A 21271-nucleotide genomic window follows, 5' to 3' on the forward strand; every position below is an offset into this window, starting at 1 on the left:
ATTCTGTTTGCTCCCCTTGGCTCGAAAACTCGTTTCTGTTAATTGTTGCGTTAATTTGCAGTCTCAAAACAGAAAAAAATAGTAACAACAAGTACGTTCTCCCTCCTTGTCTCGCCCTGCACACCTCTCACTCGCTCTTGCCACACTTAATATGCTCTAATTGTGCTGAAAATATGATCTTGGGTTGATTTCAAAGTTGGTTAAGCGGGCAAACACAAAAAACAATAAATTAATTAAAAACGGTAATAAAAACCAATCGTTTGTATAATAAACCAGCCCTATTTAATTTACAATATCTTGTAAAATATGAACAAATCTAAAGCAAATAAATCGGTTTGGTTGACTCACTTTGTATTTGAAATTTGAAATTTAACAAATATAGGTACTGTTTTTATGATCAAGATCACAGGCTTCAATATAAATACTTTCTTACCATCTATGGCGTCTTTTAAATTTCGGCCAGAAACCACAGACTTTTTTCCATCTATAATACATGAACTGATGGAACTACCCACTACCTGGGACCAATTAGTTATAGTTTAGCTGGCCGTTAGTCATTTACCCAAACCGCACATTAAGATTGAAGCGGTCTGGGAACAAAGGAAAATCTCAAGATCCCGTCTTGGGGGCATGATCCGTAGACGTTCTCTGCTCGAACAGCCGATGAGCCGTTAAATAGAATATCGAAAACCTCGAACCCGAATGATCGGCAATGAAACGAGTACGGAAAAGCTGTGGAAATCGGTTTCGCCCCTCTTGGTCATCGTCATCGTCATAGTCTTTCCAATCCCAAACCCCTCGATTTTGATCAACTCGAGTGTAAGTCAATGGGGCATGAACATGTGTAGCGGAAATCGAGTCAACACAAAATTGTATTGTTTGTATGGTTCGTAAGATGGGTTCCTTCTAGCCAAGGAACCTGTTGTCAAATTAAAGACACTGGACGCCAAACTCAGCGGATGTTTGTGGGTTTGTTGATTCATTATTATATGGTTTTTTGAATGGGCCATAAAGCAAAACATCCTGCTGTGATCATTATTAAAAGTTTAATGTTTCATATATCACCATGTCTCATCATCTCAAGCAACTTACAATATTTAAAATATCTATTATACTCTGCAATTGTATAAACACTTTAAAATTGTGTCAATTTTTCACTAAAAACAGCTGACAGAATTTATCATGGAATTGTAAATCTTTTTACAAAACGGGTGTCTTTCTTAAGTAGATATTTTCATTTAGCAATAGCAATCAAACCTTAAACAAGTAAATACGAGTATACTATACATGCCTATAAAATATTACTTATTTCAATAAATTGGTTTGCTTAAAGATAAACAATGTGTAACATGGGGAACTTAAATTTATGAATAATGTCCAAAAAAGTTTTTTCTCGAGTACTTTGACTAACCACTCAAATTCCCAATAAACCATTTTTTTTGCATACGCATACAAGATGTCGGTAAACGAGGAAAAATAACAGATACATTGGCTTTTAGTGGGGTAGCGAAAATCGGAAAACAGGAGGCGAAAGGGAAAAGTGAGAGGGAAACAAATACTTAGCTAAGCCTCAACGCTCGAGTAATTCGCAAGCATGCTGAAAATGAAATTCAATTGCGAAATTAAATTTCATTGAATTTAATTGTTGGCATGATCGGAACAAACAAACAAATCGAACGCGTCTAATCAAAGCCAACGGAGCATGAAATCCGCCAAATGACTTCTGAACATTCCTGTGCTTTATGGCGATGGGATCTGTTTTCGTTTCAGTATTTTTCCAATCCAATCTGAGGGCGTGGGTGTGGCCCGGATGCTGTCAGAGCGATAAGAAAGCAGATCCAAAGAGAATGCTTTGGATCGTATAATTGTACCACCCATATATCTCTCCAGGCCTTATCGCTCTTGGGTTAAAAATTCTGTGAATGAAAGGTCGCTCCTCTTAGCACTTCCTTTAATATTATAGCTGATAAAAAGGGAAAGTGACTGTCTAAACAGCATGAATATTTATTAAAGTTTGCCTTTGCTGCAGCTGTCCGAGAAATCGGAAACAAATTAATATTTTATCTTCTTGAGCTTAGGAGGTCATTAGCTGAGACCCAAACAAAGCGTTGAAAGTGATGGCAATCTGCGCTAATGTAAAATTCAAATGCCACATGTTTGATTAGCTGTTTGAGATTAACTTAAGTTTGTTATTAAATTAAACTATATTATAAAATAGAGATATTCTGGATTATGTTATTATTGAATTTAATTTGATAATATTGGTGTACATTTTAGGTATTTTGACAGTTTCAAAGTTTATACTTTAATAAATAAAATGATGCTAAAATAAAATTCTAAGAATGAAAAGAACACTCTAAATTCAGCTTAAGATTGTAAAACAAAAACTTGAATTGCATTATTATTCAAACCAAAAACAGCTAAGTGTGTTAACGCTATAAGAAATGATTCAAGGCTAGTAATGTTTCAGTACTTTTTTTATTTGTTTTAACTGAGTTTTGTAAGTCGTTAGGTATTTTTCATGGTACATACGACCTTAGACACACACACAACACCCATCAGCTACCTAAAATACTTAATAGCTGTGACCCAAAAAGAATATAAGTACGCTAATAGCGCGCAAATTATAAAAGAAAAGCATCAAAAAGATTGGCCAACATTAATGCCTAATCGTTTTAACCTTTTGTAAACTATAAAAAGTGAAATTACAAGCATAAGCATCCACTCTGTCCGTATCTATCTATATATGCCTGTATATATTCGACTCCAAGCCGGACATAATCTTGGTGAAGAAGTCAGCTTTGGGAGTGCAAAAGTTTATAACGATCAGAAGGCTTTTTTTCTTGCTTTTTCTTTGCCCTAATGAAAGTTGTCCGCCAGCTATGACAATTTTTTAGCATTAACCTAAATAAAAGTATAGCAGTCGAAATAAAAATATAAGAAATACTGACCAAAACAAAGCGAGGAGAGAATAGAGGTCGAATGTGTGCCATTGTGTCGATTGAATATTTGATGCCCCCGAAGAGGCCTTGTAATTATGCAGAAAGAAAGAACCGCTAAAAGAGAAACAGCGTTACGCCCCCTCTTGTGGGCGGTTCTTCCCACAAACTCCTCTTTACAACACTACACTGAGCGAAAAACTCTGACTCCAAAAGGGAAAGTATTAAATCATAACTATCCACATAGAATTCAGTTTTTCAAATGATTTAAAATGTTGGTTTAATATAGCTTTATTTTGTGAATATACTCTGGTTCCTTTGTTTTTACTTTTAAATAACAAATGATTTTAAAGACTTTGAAAGTAAAAAATATTTTAAAATAAAATTTTAAAAATATTATTTATTTATGATTTATTGAGTTTGATATTTACTGGTTCCATTTCTATGCGGTTTTTGTGGGCATCATTTTATTTAAATTGAGAAAGCGATTTTTAAAGTACTATCTATTTTTAGTCTTTAAAATTTCCAAATTAATACTTATACTTAAGTTTTATTTTGATTTCACATTTTACGTTTTTCCCAGTGTTATGGAATAAACGAAACCTGTTGCTTTGTAACTGAAAAGAGCTTCTGCGTAGCTGTCGATTGTAAAGTGAGTTACAAGTTTGTGTTCTCGTTATTTTGTAATTCAACATGCAAAGCACGTGCAATTGTCTCGCTCTAGCCACCTCCCACCACCCCTTTTCCTTGGATGACGTAGAATATAGAATGCGACTGTTGTTATTGTGGAGTGTACAGCTCTTGTTTGCCACCGTGAAGGTCTTCTTCACGGGATTGCCTCGTCATCGTTCTGGTTTGGGCATTAGACGATTGTCTGGGCCCCAAGCACACACAGTGGCTGCGAAAAGTATCTGTGTCCGCAGCATTACAATTTGTATGTGTGTCATTGTGGCAATTGATTTGAATCGCGTGCATGCAACCTGATAAACCATCGTGAATGGTGTGAATATGAAATGGCTTATAGACGTATGGCCGTACTCGTGTATTTTGCCTTTTATGCCTTTTATGTTACTTGGCTTGTGCCCAGAATGGCTAATGAGCTGGCCAAAACGGGCATAAGCACTTGCTAATAATAGCTCTTTACTTGAAACAGTCTTGGCAGGGCCCAACCGAAACATTCTTATTGAGTTAGCGGGGAATCGACAACGATACTAAGCTGAATATAAAAGTGTTAAAGGATATACTTTAGTGGATAAAAATGTATACATTTTGTACTTTTATGCACTTTAAAAGCTTTGCTTTCTATAAAAATAGTAGAATTTGTTCATATAAGGTATTTGAAAATAACTATGTAAACTTTTAAAGGAAATAAGAAACCTTTTTTTTATGTAACTAAAATAACTAATGCCAATATAGGTTTTCATTTGAAAGGTAAAATTTTAAATAACCTGAAGAATATGATCATAAACAAATTTGTATCTTTCTATAATTGTCAATATACGATGAAAAGGTTTTAAGTTCCTATCGATTTCGTTTGGAAAATAATTAATACTCTCGCTTGTGTTCACCCTTACCACATTAACCTTTTCTTAATTAATTAGCTGCATACATTGCTTGTTTTGTTTGTAGGAATGGGATATCCCTCTCCCATTTGTATCCCATTAACAATGCTTTTAATTGCCCCATTACAGCCGTTCCCCTAACCAACAAAATTGGCCAAGACAGAAGCTAACTGTTTTGCACAACGCAATTCGCACTAATTAAACATTATATGGTCGGTGACGAATCCAACACTCCCCGAAATGCCTAAATGCCAAAATGTCAGACAATAAAATCACTTGATGCTATAGAGAATTTCCGTCGAAAGTTATCGCATTCTATTCTATGTGAGAGTCGCCACTGACTCACAATAGTTGGATGCTTGTATTTTTATAATTTCGAGTACATATCGCAAGACATAAAACTTATTAATTAACACCCGGCTGGTATCTTTCAGGAACATCTTAAAGCAATGGCTTGCATTTTTTAACTCGCTTTGTTTGGGTATTTGTGCGGCTTTTACCACTTTTTCGCCCGTCCGAGCATTATTGTTTCTCTTTTGTGATTAATGGGTGCGTTACCATTGGGATTTAGTGCGCGACTGACTTCGGCTAATACAACCCCCTTTCCTACCCCCCATTTACCACACCCATGAAGCATCTCTCAAGCTTGTTCAATTACGCTCCAGTGTTTGAATTTTGCGCCACATTTTTAATGTCGAAACCATAAAAGTGGTCATGTGTGTATGTGCAAAAATAAAAATTTAAAAAAATTTGCTAAAATAAAAGCCTGCTTGGAAGACTGAAATAAAGCTTGTTAGCAGCAACAGCAGCTAGCGAACTATAAAGCGCATGGAGAGCCACAAAGAAAAAGAGCGGCTTTGTAGCTCTGAAATTGGTTTCGAATTTTGAAAAACTCACATTGCCATGGCGGAATGTCTTAGTCACGCCACCTGCTGCAATCCAATTTGGAGTGCGGGTAAGTAGGTAGGAAGGTAAGGACCAAGGTACATTGGGAGAAGCGTGTGGAATAAAACCCAAACACGATAATTATGCCAAGCGCTGGGGGCAGAGATTGTCAAGGTCGTCTGTCTTACACGAATTAATCAGGTAATTGTAAAACAGAATAGTTTCATAATGATGCTCAGAAACTAATCATATTAAGAATGCAAATGAATGCTAGGAGCGTAAAATTTCATAAAATAAATATTTTCCAAATTCGCACTTTTTTATGATGATTAAACCGAATTTAATTTTTTTTAAAGTTTCTTTGCGTTCTTGTTTGCAATAAAAACATGTATTTATTTTGGAATATTAACACAAAAATCAGTTTTATTTATCTGCAGGTGCCTCTTGGTACCAACCATTTGTTCCAATAGCTTTATGCTCCGCAAAATTAAAGAGACTCAATACGGCTTCGCCCCTTAAGTATATCATAATGCAGGCTTATCGGAAACTACACATTGAACGCATTTCGAGTTGCCCCATGCATAGACGGGAAATGAAGCAAAGAGGCGATGAACAAAGCAAAGAACGGAAAGATACGGATGGCAGGGGATTCGACTCCATCCACCCAGTAATATGAGACATTGCTAAGGGCACAAGAAACAAAATAATCAAAACCTTCGACGGATAAACGCTTGAGTGCAGGTCAGAAAGGAAGAAGGACCCTGCATTCCCTGGTGTCCTCGGCAAACACTTTACTGAGTCTACTCGAATTGTATCTCATGGATGGATGCGAACCCCCAGCGCTGACTCATTCCCTGAGCCCCGAACAGGTTGGTCGACTCACACATCCACATCCGCACCCCTGCAGCCCCGCACTCAGATACAAATGCAGGCCCACACAACTGCGCAAACATTGCGAAAAAACAACGACTTGGGTACGGGAACAACTACGCCCAAGCGGAATGAAATGCCCTGAAATTGCATGGAAATTAACAAAACAAAATGCAGTAAAATAAAATTAAATGGTAAGGCTAAGCCAGAGGGTTCGCCATTAAGATACCGCTTAGCGTGGGAGATGGAGTCTTTCGATTTAATCTTTAAATATTTATTTATTTTAAAGAAGTCCATGCAAATAATTATAAGCAAGGGCAAGTGATATTATTGAACTGTGATATTTTTCATTAAAAATGTCCAGTTAAGCAAGTAAGCAAATAAGTATTAACTTGTTAACTTTGTACAAGCAAAACGATTAAATGTAAATAAAAGAAAATACAAATAATTTCAATTTTGAAAACAAAGTTTTTACTACAAAATTATCTTTGAAAAATAGAATGTTTAAGAGTAAGTTAGACGAATGCACCGATTTGAAAACCCCAGACATAGAAGTTTTCATAACTCAAGGTTAAAATATAATTGGTGAGAATTTGCATTTAAGTTCTCGTACATTTCGCATTGTTCTCTGAACTCCATGTTCCAGTATACCCTTACGGAACCTCTCTTAAAACTGCTGGGTACTTGCACAACTTAAAAGCAAACTAAGAAACACAAGACGACGACAAAATTTACTTTAGACCAAGCTCAAGCTCAAGTCGGAGCTCCAACTTCGGTGCTCGAGTATACAACTCGATGCAATCGGCCAACGAATTCGAACGAAAGGTACTTGAAAAAGTGCATGCGGGTTCATTTCCTGTTTGCTCTTGCCATTTTAGCTACACAGTAACAGATTTAATATATATTTTTTTCATTTTGTTGGAAATGCAGATAAAAGAACGAATGGGCCACAAAAAAATACTATCTTTAAAAGAGAATACTTTGTTATATGTGCATCAGAAATAGTTAATACTTTTTGTTTCATTATACTTTAAAAAGATGTATTATAACATTGAAGAAATTAACATTTATATTTTATTATTAAGATGGCAATTAAAATCGTCTAAGCAATCTGCATAACTCTTAATTTTTTTCTGTGTATCTTAGAGAGGCTTCTTGCCATTTTGCGATGTCAGCTGAACTCGACGACAAACATGCTCAAGCAGTGGCGATTTCCCCCCATTTTTTACCCCCCAACTGTGCAGTCTTAAAGGTTTTTGTTTTTTTTTTTCTGGTGCTGCTGCTTTGTTTTTGCGGCTAAGCTTTTGCCTTCTTTTCTGCACTTTGGCCGGCTGAGCCGCTCTCTAATTTGCCTACAGCGTTTAACGATCATCGCATATTAGGTTTTTTGGCTTTACGTCAGTGCAAATTATATCCACGTAGGTTACGATTTTTGACACTTTTCCAGCGCCCCATGTAACGGTATTCGCATCCATAGTTTTATTTATCTTTTGACTACAGTTATTAATGATTGGATTTTGGCCAGAGCTGCGGGCCAGGAAAGTGTTTATCGTCGGATCGATTATCAATTACATATACACAATTTTCGGCCTTTTTGCCGTATTCATTGAGATTTATGATTAATTGACCGTTAGCGAGTTGTCATTTTGATTGCGGTTTAATGCGGCGCTGAACTTTCAATTATTAGGTAAACCAAATTGCCCGACATATCGCATAGTCAGTAAGGTAATAGTCCTCGGGCTAGACAACTTAACGAAAATATTTTCGAAATTTAGTCAGCATTGAATTTCAAATTAGTTGCCAAAGAGTTTACTTAAATTGTTTCCCACGTTCCGTAGAACTTGTATCCCGAATAAATAATGAAAGTGTTAATTATGCTTTTGTAGTTCAACTGGTTCTGACGACATATTTGCACAATCAATACATTTCATTGTTTTAATTAATTTCAGAAACACACAAAAATTCAGCTTGTTCTAAATAATGTTTACATTTTTCTATTGTTCTGAATCATAAAATATTTATCAATGTGTGTATATGTGTATTATATATATTAAATACAATCCAAAAATTGTTGTCTTTGGAACCCAAGATTTGAAATGCATATTCCAACAGGTTTTAGTCAACAATATATACAGCAAATATCAATTTATAAATTTCTCATTACTACTCGAGATCACCAAGACCCTTGATATTGTACATCCCACCAACTCACCTTTTGGAATTATTTGTGCGATTCTACGCCGGAGTTTTAATGGTGCCTCGTACACAGCAGTCAAATTGGACCAATTGGGGCAGAGTTACCAACTGGCGTGCTGATCTCGTTAGAATCTAAGCTCGTTTCTTTCCGTGTTTTTCGGGTTTTCAGGTGGGAGACGGAGCGAGACGCGGGCTGGCACTTGGTATGGGTATGGGTAAGGGTATAGATATAGGTATAGGTATAGGTACTAGGCAGGGTACTTGTTGCTCGGCCGGACCACGAACCCAAACCCAAACCAAAACCAAGACCTCGGATCTGGACGGCGGCCAGAAAATGGAAACGCGATTAGAGGCAGAGGCAAGCGAAAAGGGTACACAAAAAAGATGCAGAGCCAGCAGCACGAAATATAAAAACGAAAACAATGCCAGAAAAAATCAACATGCACACACTGACACCAAGAATATGTATCTTAAAACTGGTTTAAGATTTGTCGGGGATTTGTTGGCTCGGCCGCATCGAGTGTGTGTCTATGGGAGTAGTGCTGCTGTGTGTTTGTACTTTCCAATAACAAATCCAACTTATTGTTTAACTCTTTGAAAACACACACTGATATCATTTCCATACAGATTCTTATTCCGAAACAACTGTTGCGCCTCAGTGGGAGGCAGAATCCAACGAGATCCGTAGAACTCAAGGGTACCCGGCACTCACATTCCAATTATAGCTTGCAACGGTACTATACTATTTAATTTTGATTTTATTTTATTATAAATACCGGCGAGCACAACGCCCGATCGCCGTTTCAAAAACATTCAATTCCAAACACCGACAACGGAGCGCACACACGAACCACCCGCGAAATACAAACTGAAACTACACTAAATACTGGCTAGAGATGGTAAGACACTTGGCGAATAGAGATGAGCGCGGGACTGAATTTTGACGGTAAATTACGCACGAAGAACAAAATTCTGTCGTGACAAAAGCTAGCGATGAAAAATTTAAGAACTTGTAAATTGTGTCGTGTTTGTGTGTTTATTTCCTTGTTATCTCGTCTTAACTATGTACATTTTAATTAGTTTTAATCATTGTTTTTCTACACTCTTATATTTTTGATACTTAAAATAACAAAAATGTTTAAAAAAACATATACATATATAAAAAATTATAATTTTAAAGTATTTTAATTAAGAGCACCAAACTACAATTGAAAAAAACTTAAGTAGGTATTTAAACGATTGTTTTATTTATCTTTGCAATATAGATTATAAAACTCTATGTACCACGGTATGTAGAATATCCAAAGGGATTGAGTAATAAAGGAATATGATAGTGTTGATTTTCACTGCAGTCCACAATGATGTCGATTGCTGGATACAGAGTCTTTACATCGCGCTCTGCAAAATAGGCACCCACATGAAAGGTAAGCTTGTAGATTCCACTGGGAAATTGACCAGGCTCCAGGAGCAGGCAGCGACCATCGGCATCAGTTTGGGCCGCCCGGAGTGATCTCCACTCCTGGATCTCGTCCAGCAAGGAAACTGTTACTCTGACATTGGCAGCCGCTTTTCCCACTGAGGTGTCCAATATGTGTGTAGAAAATTTACGCGCGTCCATTCTGAAGGCAACTTCTAGACTGATGAAGATCGGAGGTATATATGGAGATAGCTAAATCTTTGATTGCATTAACCTGCGAAAAGTTCTGATAGCGAAAAGATAAGAAAATCTCGCTGCATCCATAAATCAACTCCGCTTAACAACAAATTCGTGGGTCTTGTTTCCAAAGATATCCGAACATAAATATATAACTTAAATAAATCTCTCATTAAAGTGAACAAATTTGTTTAATTAAAAATGTAATCTACGAATAAAAAAAGGCTTAAATAATTATAGGGTTAATATATTAGAAAAAAACAATTTTGTTTAAAGGCTATTTTACATTTTAGTATATTTTCTTGAACCACTGTTAATATTGAAATGATTTCGCTTCGGTCACACTGCCTTTCTCGTTTGAAGCTGCACGTGTTGACTATTGCGTTTAGTGGGGTAATCTTTGTTTTACAATTTAAATAATGGCAGAGGAAGGACCACCGGAGGCGAGCATTGACTTTGTGCCCGCACTGTGCTTCGTGCCACGGGGCGTGGCCAAGGACAGGCCCGACAAGATCGTGCTGACGCAGGCGGAGCTGGCGAGGATCATTGGCGATACGCAGCAGGAGTTGGACGAGGAGAGCGACGACGAGGCGGAGGAGGGCGACGGTGACGCAGCTGACGGCGATGATATGGATGTGGACGACCATGTGGATGCCAACAGTGAGAACAGAAATCCTCGTGATGAGTTCCAGTTCCAGGAGTACGACAACGAGGAGAACGCCAATGTCACCAGCCTGGCTAACATCGTGGATGCCGGCGAGCAAATTCCCGATGAGGACGAGGACTCCGAGGCCGAGGATGAGGTTATCAAGCCCAGCGACAACCTGATTCTGGTGGGCCACGTCCAAGACGACGCCGCCTCCATGGAGGTGTGGGTGTTCAACCAGGAGGAGGAAGCCCTCTACACGCACCACGACTTTCTGCTGCCCAGCTTCCCGCTCTGCATCGAGTGGATGAACCACGATGCGGGCAGCGATAAGACGGGCAACATGTGCGCCATCGGCTGCATGGACCCCATCATCACCATCTGGGATCTGGACATCCAGGACTCCATTGAGCCCACTTTTAAGCTGGGCTCCAAGGGCAGCCGCAAGCAGAACAAGGAGCAGTATGGACACAAGGACGCGGTGCTGGATCTCTCGTGGAACACCAACTTCGAGCACATTCTGGCCAGCGGGTCCGTGGACCAGACCGTGATACTCTGGGACATGGACGAGGGCCAACCACATACGACCATCACAGCCTTTGGCGAGAAGGTGCAGTCGCTGGAGTTCCATCCGCAGGAGGCCCAGAGCATACTCACCGGCTGTGCCGATGGATATGTGAGACTGTTCGACTGCCGCGACTCCGACGCGGTGAACTCGTCCAGCATCCAGTGGAAAGTCGATGGCGAGGTGGAGAAAGTGCTGTGGCATCCCACCCAGAACGACTACTTCATCGTGGGCACCAACGATGGCAGCCTGCACTACGCCGACAAGCGATCGCCCGACCAGGTGCTTTGGTCCCTGAAGGCCCACAACGAGGAGATCTCCGGGGTGTGCTTTAACAGCCAGATGCCCAACCTGCTGACCTCCATCTCCACGGAGGGCACCCTCAAGGTGTGGAACTTCAACGGCACGGAGGCCAAGCACGTCTATGAGCACGAGTTCAACATGGGTCGTCTGCAGTGCATGCGCCAGTGTCCGGAGGATCCCTACACCCTGGCCTTCGGCGGGGAGAAGCCTCCGCGCTGTGCGATATTCAACATCAAGAACTCAGTGGCCGTGCGCCGGACGTTCGGCCTGGCCGATGCGGAGTAGGTTATTCCTCCAGTTGCGTATTCATTGTATGACTTTTAAATAAATATGAACTATGTATAAGGACCCAAATCAGCAACTTTTCCTCTCGATTAAAATTTATTGATAAGTTATGCATACACAAACTTTTGGGCTTAAAAATCTAAGACATTCCAGGGGGAAGGGGCACAAATGGATTACAAAACTTTAATCCTAAACATTCCGGGAATTACTTAAGCCTACTTTACGTATACCGACTAAGCTAACCTGTGATCCTAACTCTTGAAGAGACCCACGCACATGAGAAGATTGCGACGCGTGAAGTGCAGGGTGACGAACGGCGAGTTCTTGCTGGGGAAGGTGCGCATTAGGTAGACATCCTCGTCGTTCTCGTCCTGGTGGTGCGACACAGTAATGTGATTGCTGATATAGTCTTCGGTGACCTTGTGGAAGTCCCACAGAGTCAGGTTGTTATCCAAGCCAGCTGCCGCCAAGACAGTTCCATCGCGACTGAAGGTGATCGTGGACACGGTGCTGGTGTGCCTTAGCAGGGTGGTGACCAGTGCTCCGCTGGACAAATCCCAGATAATAATGTTGTGGTCCACCGATCCCGAGGCCAAGTACCGTCCGCAGGCGGAAAAGGCCAGCGAAGTCACCGAACCCTTGTGACCCGTCATTAGGCGCACCGACTGTCCGGTCATGTTGTCCCACAGGCGCACTGTACGATCGCTCGACCCGGTGGCTACGTAATTGGAATTGGGATGAAATTGCACGCAATCTACGTCCGACAGATGGCCCACAAAGACTCGCAGCGCTTGGTTGGAGTCCGTGGCCCACAGTCGGGCGGTTTTGTCATAAGAGCAAGAGACGAAGTAGTAGCCGTGCGGCGCAAAGCGCACATCCCACACCGGATAAACGTGCCCACGGTATGTGACCACACATGACCAGGTGAGCAGGGACCACAATCTTATGGTGCTGTCCTCAGAGCAGGAGAGCAGCAGGTTCATCTCGGGGGCAAAGGCACAGCGGTATACGGGTCCGGTGTGGCCCAGAAAACTTCTGGTCACCTCTCCGCTTCGGTCGTCCAACATACGCACATTGATGTCCGCCGACTCCTTGTCCAGCTCCCGCAAGGCATCTGCATCTTTCAGGGCACGCAGTTTGGCGGGCGTCAAAGACCATATCCTCACGCTGGAGTCTCCAAATCCGCAGGCCAGCATGGTGGAATCGTCTGAGATCTCGGCACAAGTGACGCCCTGATGAGAATTGAGCACCGTGTAAAAGACCGCGGAGGGCAGTTGATCCTTGCTGAGGGCCAGACGCTTGCTTGCTTCCCTGAGGGCCTTGAGCTTTAGTAACTTATCCGAATCCTTCAGTTCCGGCAGGGGAATTCTATCAATGGAGGGGGCATTCGGATCCGATTTTGATTTTTTTGACAGAAGCGGATCCTTTTTGGGCTTTTTCTTTTTGGGGCGATCCGGGGCATCCGGATCGTCGTCCTCCTCCTCCGGCGCCGGCGCTGGGGTGGTCAGGGTCTGGAAGTCCACCTCCTTGAGCAGGCCATAGTACACCCGCATCTTGTTGTCCTGCCTCTTGGCCTCGCCAATGTGAGAGCCCGCCGTGGCTACGCACTGAAGCTTGTTGCGCGCCATGCCCTCGTAGGTATCGAAGTGCAAGTACTTGGACACAATGTCCGCGACCACCTCCTGCCGGCGATCCTGGATGTGGCGCTTGAACAGCGAATGCGAGTCCCTGGACATGCGGATCACAAACTTATCTTGCTCCATGGCGGCCACCAGGTCGTTCTCCAGCAGCTCCTCCGGCTTGGACAGGAGCAGAAGATTGAACAGCCCCTCTATGTAGTAGCCATCGAGATCGGATTTGTACTTCTCAATAAAGTCTTTGCCCTTTTCCCTCAGTCCGCTGGCGAGCATCTTGAAGTAGATCTGCACCAGGATGGGGTACAGGACCATGGACAACTCGTGCTTGTATATGTCCAGGGAGTCCTCCACGAAGGTGCGCAGCTCCATGTAGGCCTGCTCGTAGTGCTGGGCATCGAAGCTATCGTCGCCGATGAACTTGGCCAGCGCCTCCGCGGCATTGGCCTCCGTCACCGCCGATGGCTTGTGGTCCTGCTGCGGAACCGGAACATGCTTCCGCTCCCGGCTGTCATCTCCAAGTCCCAGAGCCGCGCCGAGCACCTTCTGCACATCACTTTCGCTGATCTCAGACAAATCCGCACTGCTCACATTGGCCTCCTGGCAGAGCAGCTCCTCGGTGCTCTTCAGCTGGTACTTCTTGATGAGTTTCAGTAAGCAGAGCAACTCCCGCTTGTCGTGGGGCGTTTGAGTCCCGTTCCCGCCGTTGATATTACTCATTTCCAGACTCATTTTCGCGGAAAATAAACACGGGGATCTGTACTATTTTGTTTTGCGTGGCTGTGTGACCAGGTCTGGATGGGTCAAAAATACCACGATGCATTGCAGAGTATACTAAAATATACTAAATGCGTCAATAGGTACAGTAAACTATGGTCGACAGAAATTGGATCATACAATAAAATTTTAATTTTTTCAATACTTGTTTTGTATTTTATACCTCAATTTAAGACAAAAAAAAATCAATATATTTCATATATATAATACTTTTACTTTATTCATTACTAGCGAGACTTTACTGTAGTTCTTATAGCCGGCGCAGGGCTGCCAAAATACTTTTGGTATTTTTTACGTTTTTTTGTTACCTGAACCAAAACATTCGTAATGAAGAGGAGAGTAATCATAAAAAAGGTAAAATCCATCGTAACTGGCCAAATAAATTGGCTAAATCTCCTTTGCGAAGGGTAATAATACGCTGTGCATTAACTGGATTGAATTGCCATTGCTTATTTCAGTGTATTTGTCTGGCGCCCACTCCCCAGCTCCTTGAACTTTGACACCGCCTCTCGAAATTAACCCTTGTACTCGTGCTTTCTGTTGTGTTTGTCCATATTTTTGTGAAAAATGAATGAAAATGATTCTGCGGTAGGTCAACAACTAATATATTAACCCCATTAGCTAATTCCTGATTGGTTTCCGCAGAAAAAGGTCGCGGGCAAGCGGAATTCGGTGTCGTTCGATCAACAGGATCCTGGCCAGCCGAGATTCAGCTTTTCCGGACGCGTCTTAGAGCTAATCGAGGGCTACAATTCCGCCGTGCAGGTGCTGGCGCCCAAGTGGCCCTGGTTTCTCTACCCCGGATATCTGACATACGCCGTATACTGGCGCTACGCCAAATATTACAAGGGCAAATTGCAGCTGACCCCCATTCCGAATCGCCTCTACGATCTGCTGATCAAGAACGAGCTGATCAAGTCGGAGCACCTGGTGTTCGCCAGTCGGGAGGTGTACGACACCTATGCCGAGTCGCCGGACGTCAACTTTGTCAACTTGGTCATCCGAGGAGGAAGGGAAAAGGTCTGTAAGCCCCTGTCCGGCGATGGAGGATCCACGCCACAAACGGTCATCAAGCAAATGCTCCAGGAGGCCCCGCACACCATAGTGGCCCAGATACTCCCGGTGGCCCAATGTCAACCCAATTGTCTGTATGTCCAGGTGGGTAATTCTTAAATGTTTTAATATTTTCACAAACGAGCTTGTTTTGAGAGTCCTGAAACCCATTAAATGAAACAAAAATCTTATTTATAACATTAATTTTCAAATACCAATTAAGGAAAACTTTTATGGAAACATACTGGACCGCTTTCAAGTCCGCTCCAACTGTTGGGTGCAACTAGAGCAGTTTGCTGATGAGCAGACTATACCAGGCATAGCCACCAAAGCTCATGTGTACTTGCTGTCGGATCCGCATGAGTTGCCCGCCGAACTGACGGAGCTCATCCTGAGCAACTACTTCAACACTCCGCGACTGCTGCATCGTGGCCATATCTACCGCATCGAGGTGAACGCCGACCTGTTGGGCACTGCAACCTATGCGCACTATTACCTGATATTCGCCAACCTGCGCCACTTGCACTTAAAGTGCGTTCACCTGGAGACGAAGGGCAGCGAGTTCGAGCTGCAGGCGGTGGTGGCCAAGAACTTCAGCAACCTGGTTCAAGTACCGTCAGTTCACAGTTTCCTGCCTCGCCAATTGCTCGACAACGTGGCCATCGTGGAGAACTACCCGAGTGGTCTGCGAAAACCCTACCAACTGTTGCGCTCCTCGGTGGACGCCTTTCTGCCCAAGAAGTCCGCCTGTCTGTCCTCCAAGCACATCTTTCCGGTTTTCTTGCTGCAGGGCGAACGAGGATCCGGCAAATCGAAGCTCGTTAATGCAGTAGCCCAGGAGTTGGGCATGCATGTTTACGGTGCGGACTGCGCGGAGATCGTTTCACAGGTTCCATCGCACACGGAGATGAAGCTTAAGGCGGTATTTGCCAAGAGCCAAGTCAGTGAGCCGCTCTTGATATGTTTCCATAACTTCGAGGTGGGTGGTATTCAATCAACGTAGTTAAAATATTAAATATATATATGTGTGTTACAGATATTTGGCATAGACAACGAGGGCAATGAGGACCTGCGTCTGCTTTCGGCCTTCCATGTGCAGGTTCAAGAGCTCTTCACCCGGGATCGGAAGCACCCAATTGTGGTGGTGGCTTTGACCAGCGACAGGCACCTTAAACCCATGATTCAAGGTCTCTTCCTGGAGATTATAAGCATTGAGATGCCCAGCAAGGATGAGCGGTTCGAGATCCTCCGTTGGATGCATGTGCGCGAGACTTTTAATGATGTTATCTACAATCAAAAGGCCATCGATATGTTGCCCCTGTTTTCGCGGGAAAATCAGTCGCAGTTCATGTCGCGCGTGTCTTCGAATTGGAGGGAAACCCTCAATGTGCTGCAGGAAGTGGCTTCCAAGTCGCAGGGCTTTCTGCTGGGCGACCTGCAGTTGCTCTACGACAGTGCCGTTCGCCTGAAGATACGGAATCGGTTGGGTAGGAAAACGCTAGACATGTCACACTTCGCCAAGAACCTAACCGACATGCAGAGTTCCTTCGCCGACAGCTTGGGTGCGCCGAAGGTGCCAAAGGTCTATTGGTCGGATATCGGTGGTCTTGCGAAGCTCAAGGACGAGATCCAGAGCAGCATTGGCTTGCCGCTCAAGCATGTCCATCTTATGGGCAAGAACCTGAGGAGATCGGGCATCCTGCTCTACGGTCCCCCGGGAACAGGCAAAACCCTGGTGGCCAAGGCTGTGGCCACCGAGTGCAACCTCAGCTTCCTCTCCGTGCAGGGCCCAGAACTGCTCAACATGTACGTGGGCCAGAGCGAGCAGAATGTTCGCGAGGTCTTCTCCCGTGCTCGTTCTGCGGCACCGTGTGTGCTCTTCCTGGACGAACTGGACTCCCTGGCTCCCAACCGCGGTGTGGCTGGTGATTCTGGAGGCGTTATGGATCGGGTGGTGTCGCAACTTCTGGCCGAGATGGACGGCATGAGCGATGGCGATACCAGCAAGCCCATCTTCATACTGGCCGCCACCAATCGGCCGGATCTTATTGACCCCGCCCTTCTACGTCCCGGTCGTTTCGACAAGCTTTTCTACGTGGGACCCTGCTCCACGGCCGACGACAAGGCAGCCGTGCTACGTGCCCAGACCCAGCGATTCGCCCTAGAAGCCGGAGTGGACATGGACCAGATTGCCGAGCGCTTGAAGAGTGAAATGAGCGGAGCAGATCTGTACTCCATCTGCTCGAATGCCTGGCTCTCGGCTGTGAGACGCATCATAGACAGACACTTAAGTGGAGCAATAACAGAGAAGGAACTGCTGCCGGAGAACGTGATTGTGGAGGCGGAGGACTTCACCAAGTCGTTCAACAAGTTTGTGCCCTCGATAAGCGCAAAGGATCTGGAGTACTTTAACAACCTTAAGGCGTCGTACAGTGTTTGAAGTGCCCGACGATGGTTAACTAGTTCTAAGAGTGAGTTTTCTACAGACATTTTACGTTGTTTTTCAATAAACCCGTTGATAGTTCACAATTCGCAGCGAGCATCCACTCGTTCAAACCATTTGTAAGTGGAACCCCCTCATGAAATAGGAAACCGGAGGGTGAGAATTGGACGTTGAACGCATCTGAACCTGCAGGAGGTACGTGATGACGGTTAACCTTAGCCCTGCCAAAACGAAAGTGGTTATCACCTCCGGCAGTGGCTACCCCCCATGCAGAGTGTCCCTACTGCGTCTTCTTATTAATATGATCTCTGCGCTGATCTGTGCTCTGTAATCTCGGGATGAAGAGGGGTCCCTTATCAGTTGCAACCGGCAGACAGCGCGCTTATCGCGATTCCTCGGTTTATGGACCCCGCCAGGCAAAAGCTGTTGATGCTGGCCCCTAATCTCAGTGGGTTTAGTTCGAGTCTGGGTGGTGCGGCGAGAGGTGTTCCCAAACATTGAATATTTCCATTCCCCTATTACGTAACAATCATGGCTCTGGTGTGTGTGGAGGACTTTGAGAAGAAGGCCGCTGGCCAGTTGGAGAAGAATGCTTTGGACTACTACCGCAGTGGAGCCGGTGAGCAGTTCACCCTGGGACTGAATCGCGAGGCATTCCGCCGGCTGCGTCTGCGTCCGCGTTGTCTGAGGGATGTCTCCCAATTGGACGTCAGCTGCAAGATCTTCGGGGAGCAGATGAAGTGGCCGCTGGGCATTGCTCCCACTGCGATGCAGAAAATGGCACATCCGGATGGCGAGATCGGAAATGCCAGGGCGGCTGGAAAGGCTGGCTCCATCTTTATACTCAGCACCCTGTCTACCACTTCGCTGGAGGATCTGGCAGTCGGTGCGCCGGACACCGTGAAGTGGTTTCAGCTTTACATCTACAAGGATCGGTAAGAAGAGACGCCTATATATATGTTTTTTATATCTTTTAATCACCTTTGTTTTAGTACCATAACAGAAAAACTTGTGCGCCGCGCCGAGAAGGCCAACTTCAAAGCCCTCGTCTTGACCATTGATGCCCCCATCTTTGGACACCGTCGTGCCGATGTGCGCAACAACTTTAGCCTGCCATCGCACCTAACCCTGGCCAATTTCCAGGGCGTTAAGGCCACCGGAGTGGGTAACGCCACCATGGGCGCCTCTGGCATTAATGAGTACGTGTCCAGTCAGTTCGATCCCACCATTACATGGAGAGATATTGCCTGGCTGAAGAGCATCAGCCAGCTGCCCATTGTGGTGAAGGGTGTGCTGACTGCCGAGGATGCCGTGTTGGCCAGGGAGTTCGGATGCGCCGGACTCATTGTGTCCAACCACGGAGCACGTCAGATCGACACGGTTCCGGCCTCGATCGAAGCTCTGCCGGAGATTGTGAAAGCCGTGGGTGAGGATCTGGTGGTTATGCTGGACGGCGGCATCATGCAGGGCAACGACATCTTCAAGGCCCTGGCTCTGGGAGCAAAGACCGTATTCGTGGGTCGTCCGGCTGTCTGGGCTCTGGCCTACAATGGCGAGAAGGGCGTGGAGGAGATGCTGAAAGTGCTGAAGAAGGATTTCGAGATCACAATGGCGCTGATAGGTTGCCAAACTCTTAAGGACATCCAATCGTCAATGGTTGTTCATGAGTGGCAATATGCCAAGCTATAAACATATACTTTATTATTCTTATCGTTAACACACAATAAAGTATTTAATAAAGATAAACTTAAAAAATACAAGAGAGATTATATTCTGTTTAAAATTTTATTTGTTTGTTAATAAAACTATACGGTCATTGTCGGAACTTAATTATGTTAAAACTATAAACAAATTAGTCTGTTATGACTATTTGTTCAACTATTTGTTCAACTACTCAAAAGAAAAAGGTTTCGAAAAACAAAACAAAAAAATGTTTAACTTTGTTCAATCAAATAGTAATGCGACTAGGGCTAGTCTTCAAAGAGTCTAGTCTGTAAATTTAGTCCTACATAGCAGCATACATATTAAGGATAACTAAGGAAGCTATCATTTTTTAAAAACCCTATTAAATTTATTACAATTAAATTTAAACTCGCAAAGGTTAATTTATAACGGTACTTAATCAACAACATCGATAACAATTCTTATCGATAAGCTGGCGGCCTTCTCAACTATCGCTTAACTCCCATCTCTTCGTGGCATGTATACGAGAAGAAAATTAACAAAAGGCGAAGTGCATTAAAATACAATGCTGGAGGGCTGGTACTGCAGATCCCTGGCCAACCAGGAAGAGGGCGCCATCAAGGACGAGCCACCGAGTGACGAGGAACCGCCAACGCCTGCCAGAGATCGCGTCCCGGCAAATTCCCGCGGAGCAGCACTCGCTAGCTCGTCCTCCGTTTCCGCGGGATTGGGAGCCAACGAGACGGACTTTAAGGAGCGCTACAAGAACCTGAAGAAGAAGCTGAAGTTCCTCATCTATGTAAATATCTAAAGTTGAACTTGGCCACGGCAAGTCACAGCTTTTTGTGTTTACAGGAGAACGAGTACTTCCAGGATCTGTTGCACACGAACCAGCGACGCCTGTTGAAGGTCTCGCGGGATCGCACCTTCCTGCTGGACCGCCTGCTGTTGTACGAGAAGCCGGCCAAAGACTCCAGCGACACCGATGCCACCGACAGCTCCGATTCGGAGCCTGCGTCCACGTCCGGAGCTGCAGGAGGGTCACAGACACCAAAGGACGCCATTCGGCGGAAGCACAAGGACAAGGGGACACCTGGAACTCCGGGAGTGCCCCCGCACATGACCACTGTTGGTGCCACACGAGGACGAAGGCGCAAAGTACTGACCGGCATGTTGCCAACCAATCATGGAATCCACACAGCTGCTGCTGCTGCTCCTGCTCCCAAAAGACAGCTCACCGCCACAGTTTCCCCTTCGCAGCAGCAGCTGCAACTACAGACTGCACCCAAAGATGTGTCGCCTTGCTTGAGCCAAGCGGAGATTGCTCGCCAGCTTCAGGAGCGACGACCGACGCCCCTCGAGCTCATGAGTCCGGAGTGCACCTCGGCCACCGTGCCCACCACAATGCTCAGCGATGAAAGTCCCTCCAAGTGGTAACTTAAAGTTGTTGATTTAATATGTATTTATGTAATGCCATGTGTTTTTTTAGCTATCCTAATGAAAGCCTGCAGCATCTGATGGAGGACGATTCGCATTCGCATGAGGTGGCCGCCGAGGAGTGCGTGCCCATGGAGTACACCAGTTAATATTTACACAAAGCTATTTGCTTCTTTGCCTTTGCTAATAAACTAACAAGAACCACATTTTTAAGACTTTAGTTGAGTTACCTGAGACCACAGAGAAATTTCCAGGATTAAAGCACCTGACATCAATTGAGGTTCCCTAAAGACAGCATTCCTAACCCGCCGCGTTTTCTGGTTAACTATAAACTCAAAA

General features: G+C 44.2%; 7 protein-coding genes across 10 annotated transcripts in view; 4 read left to right on the forward strand and 3 right to left on the reverse strand.

The window, feature by feature from the left end:
* Window positions 1-9331, reverse strand: part of LOC128255189 (uncharacterized) — a 39135-nt gene extending 29804 nt beyond the window's left edge. For 2 of the 3 annotated variants that reach the window (XM_052984751.1, XM_052984750.1), the window contains exon 1: window positions 8469-9330. The gene's annotated coding sequence lies outside the window, so the exon portion shown is untranslated. Of the gene's footprint in view, window positions 1-8468 lie in introns of all 3 variants that reach the window. The other variant, XM_052984753.1, reaches the window with a different exon arrangement.
* A 345-nt stretch (window positions 9332-9676) lies between these two features.
* LOC128254744 (5-hydroxyisourate hydrolase) lies at window positions 9677-10203 on the reverse strand. The gene has a single exon (XM_052984017.1). It carries the CDS (start codon window positions 10068-10070, stop codon window positions 9729-9731), a length of 342 nt encoding a protein of 113 aa, XP_052839977.1. The 5' UTR covers window positions 10071-10203; the 3' UTR covers window positions 9677-9728.
* A 230-nt stretch (window positions 10204-10433) lies between these two features.
* Window positions 10434-11986, forward strand: LOC128254907 (periodic tryptophan protein 1 homolog). The gene has a single exon (XM_052984271.1). It carries the CDS (start codon window positions 10526-10528, stop codon window positions 11903-11905), a length of 1380 nt encoding a protein of 459 aa, XP_052840231.1. The 5' UTR covers window positions 10434-10525; the 3' UTR covers window positions 11906-11986.
* Window positions 11983-14325, reverse strand: LOC128254904 (transcription initiation factor TFIID subunit 5). The gene has a single exon (XM_052984268.1). It carries the CDS (start codon window positions 14269-14271, stop codon window positions 12157-12159), a length of 2115 nt encoding a protein of 704 aa, XP_052840228.1. The 5' UTR covers window positions 14272-14325; the 3' UTR covers window positions 11983-12156.
* Window positions 14326-14581: 256 nt separating this feature from the next.
* Window positions 14582-18007, forward strand: LOC128254903 (peroxisomal ATPase PEX6). 2 transcript variants are annotated; one of them, XM_052984267.1, is made up of 6 exons: window positions 14582-14670; window positions 14775-14904; window positions 14962-15474; window positions 15593-16348; window positions 16406-17840; window positions 17892-18007. In XM_052984267.1, exons 2-5 carry the CDS (start codon window positions 14884-14886, stop codon window positions 17807-17809), a joined length of 2694 nt encoding a protein of 897 aa, XP_052840227.1. In that variant the 5' UTR covers window positions 14582-14670; window positions 14775-14883; the 3' UTR covers window positions 17810-17840; window positions 17892-18007. The 2 variants fall into 2 exon arrangements, with proteins under 2 accessions (XP_052840227.1, XP_052840226.1); XM_052984266.1 differs by lacking the exon at window positions 14775-14904 and having other exon boundaries at window positions 14630-14670.
* A 325-nt stretch (window positions 18008-18332) lies between these two features.
* Window positions 18333-19576, forward strand: LOC128254909 (uncharacterized). Its single transcript, XM_052984272.1, has 2 exons — window positions 18333-18747; window positions 18805-19576. The coding sequence occupies exons 1-2, from the start codon at window positions 18344-18346 to the stop codon at window positions 19499-19501; spliced, it is 1101 nt and encodes a 366-aa protein (XP_052840232.1). The 5' UTR covers window positions 18333-18343; the 3' UTR covers window positions 19502-19576.
* A 407-nt stretch (window positions 19577-19983) lies between these two features.
* LOC128254910 (INO80 complex subunit E) lies at window positions 19984-21138 on the forward strand. The gene is made up of 3 exons (XM_052984273.1): window positions 19984-20294; window positions 20351-20928; window positions 20985-21138. The coding sequence occupies exons 1-3, from the start codon at window positions 20061-20063 to the stop codon at window positions 21079-21081; spliced, it is 909 nt and encodes a 302-aa protein (XP_052840233.1). The 5' UTR covers window positions 19984-20060; the 3' UTR covers window positions 21082-21138.
* Window positions 21139-21271: the final 133 nt, after the last annotated feature.

The sequence above is a fragment of the Drosophila gunungcola genome (assembly GCF_025200985.1).
Source record: "Drosophila gunungcola strain Sukarami chromosome 2R unlocalized genomic scaffold, Dgunungcola_SK_2 000006F, whole genome shotgun sequence".
Lineage (NCBI taxonomy): Eukaryota > Metazoa > Arthropoda > Insecta > Diptera > Drosophilidae > Drosophila > Drosophila gunungcola.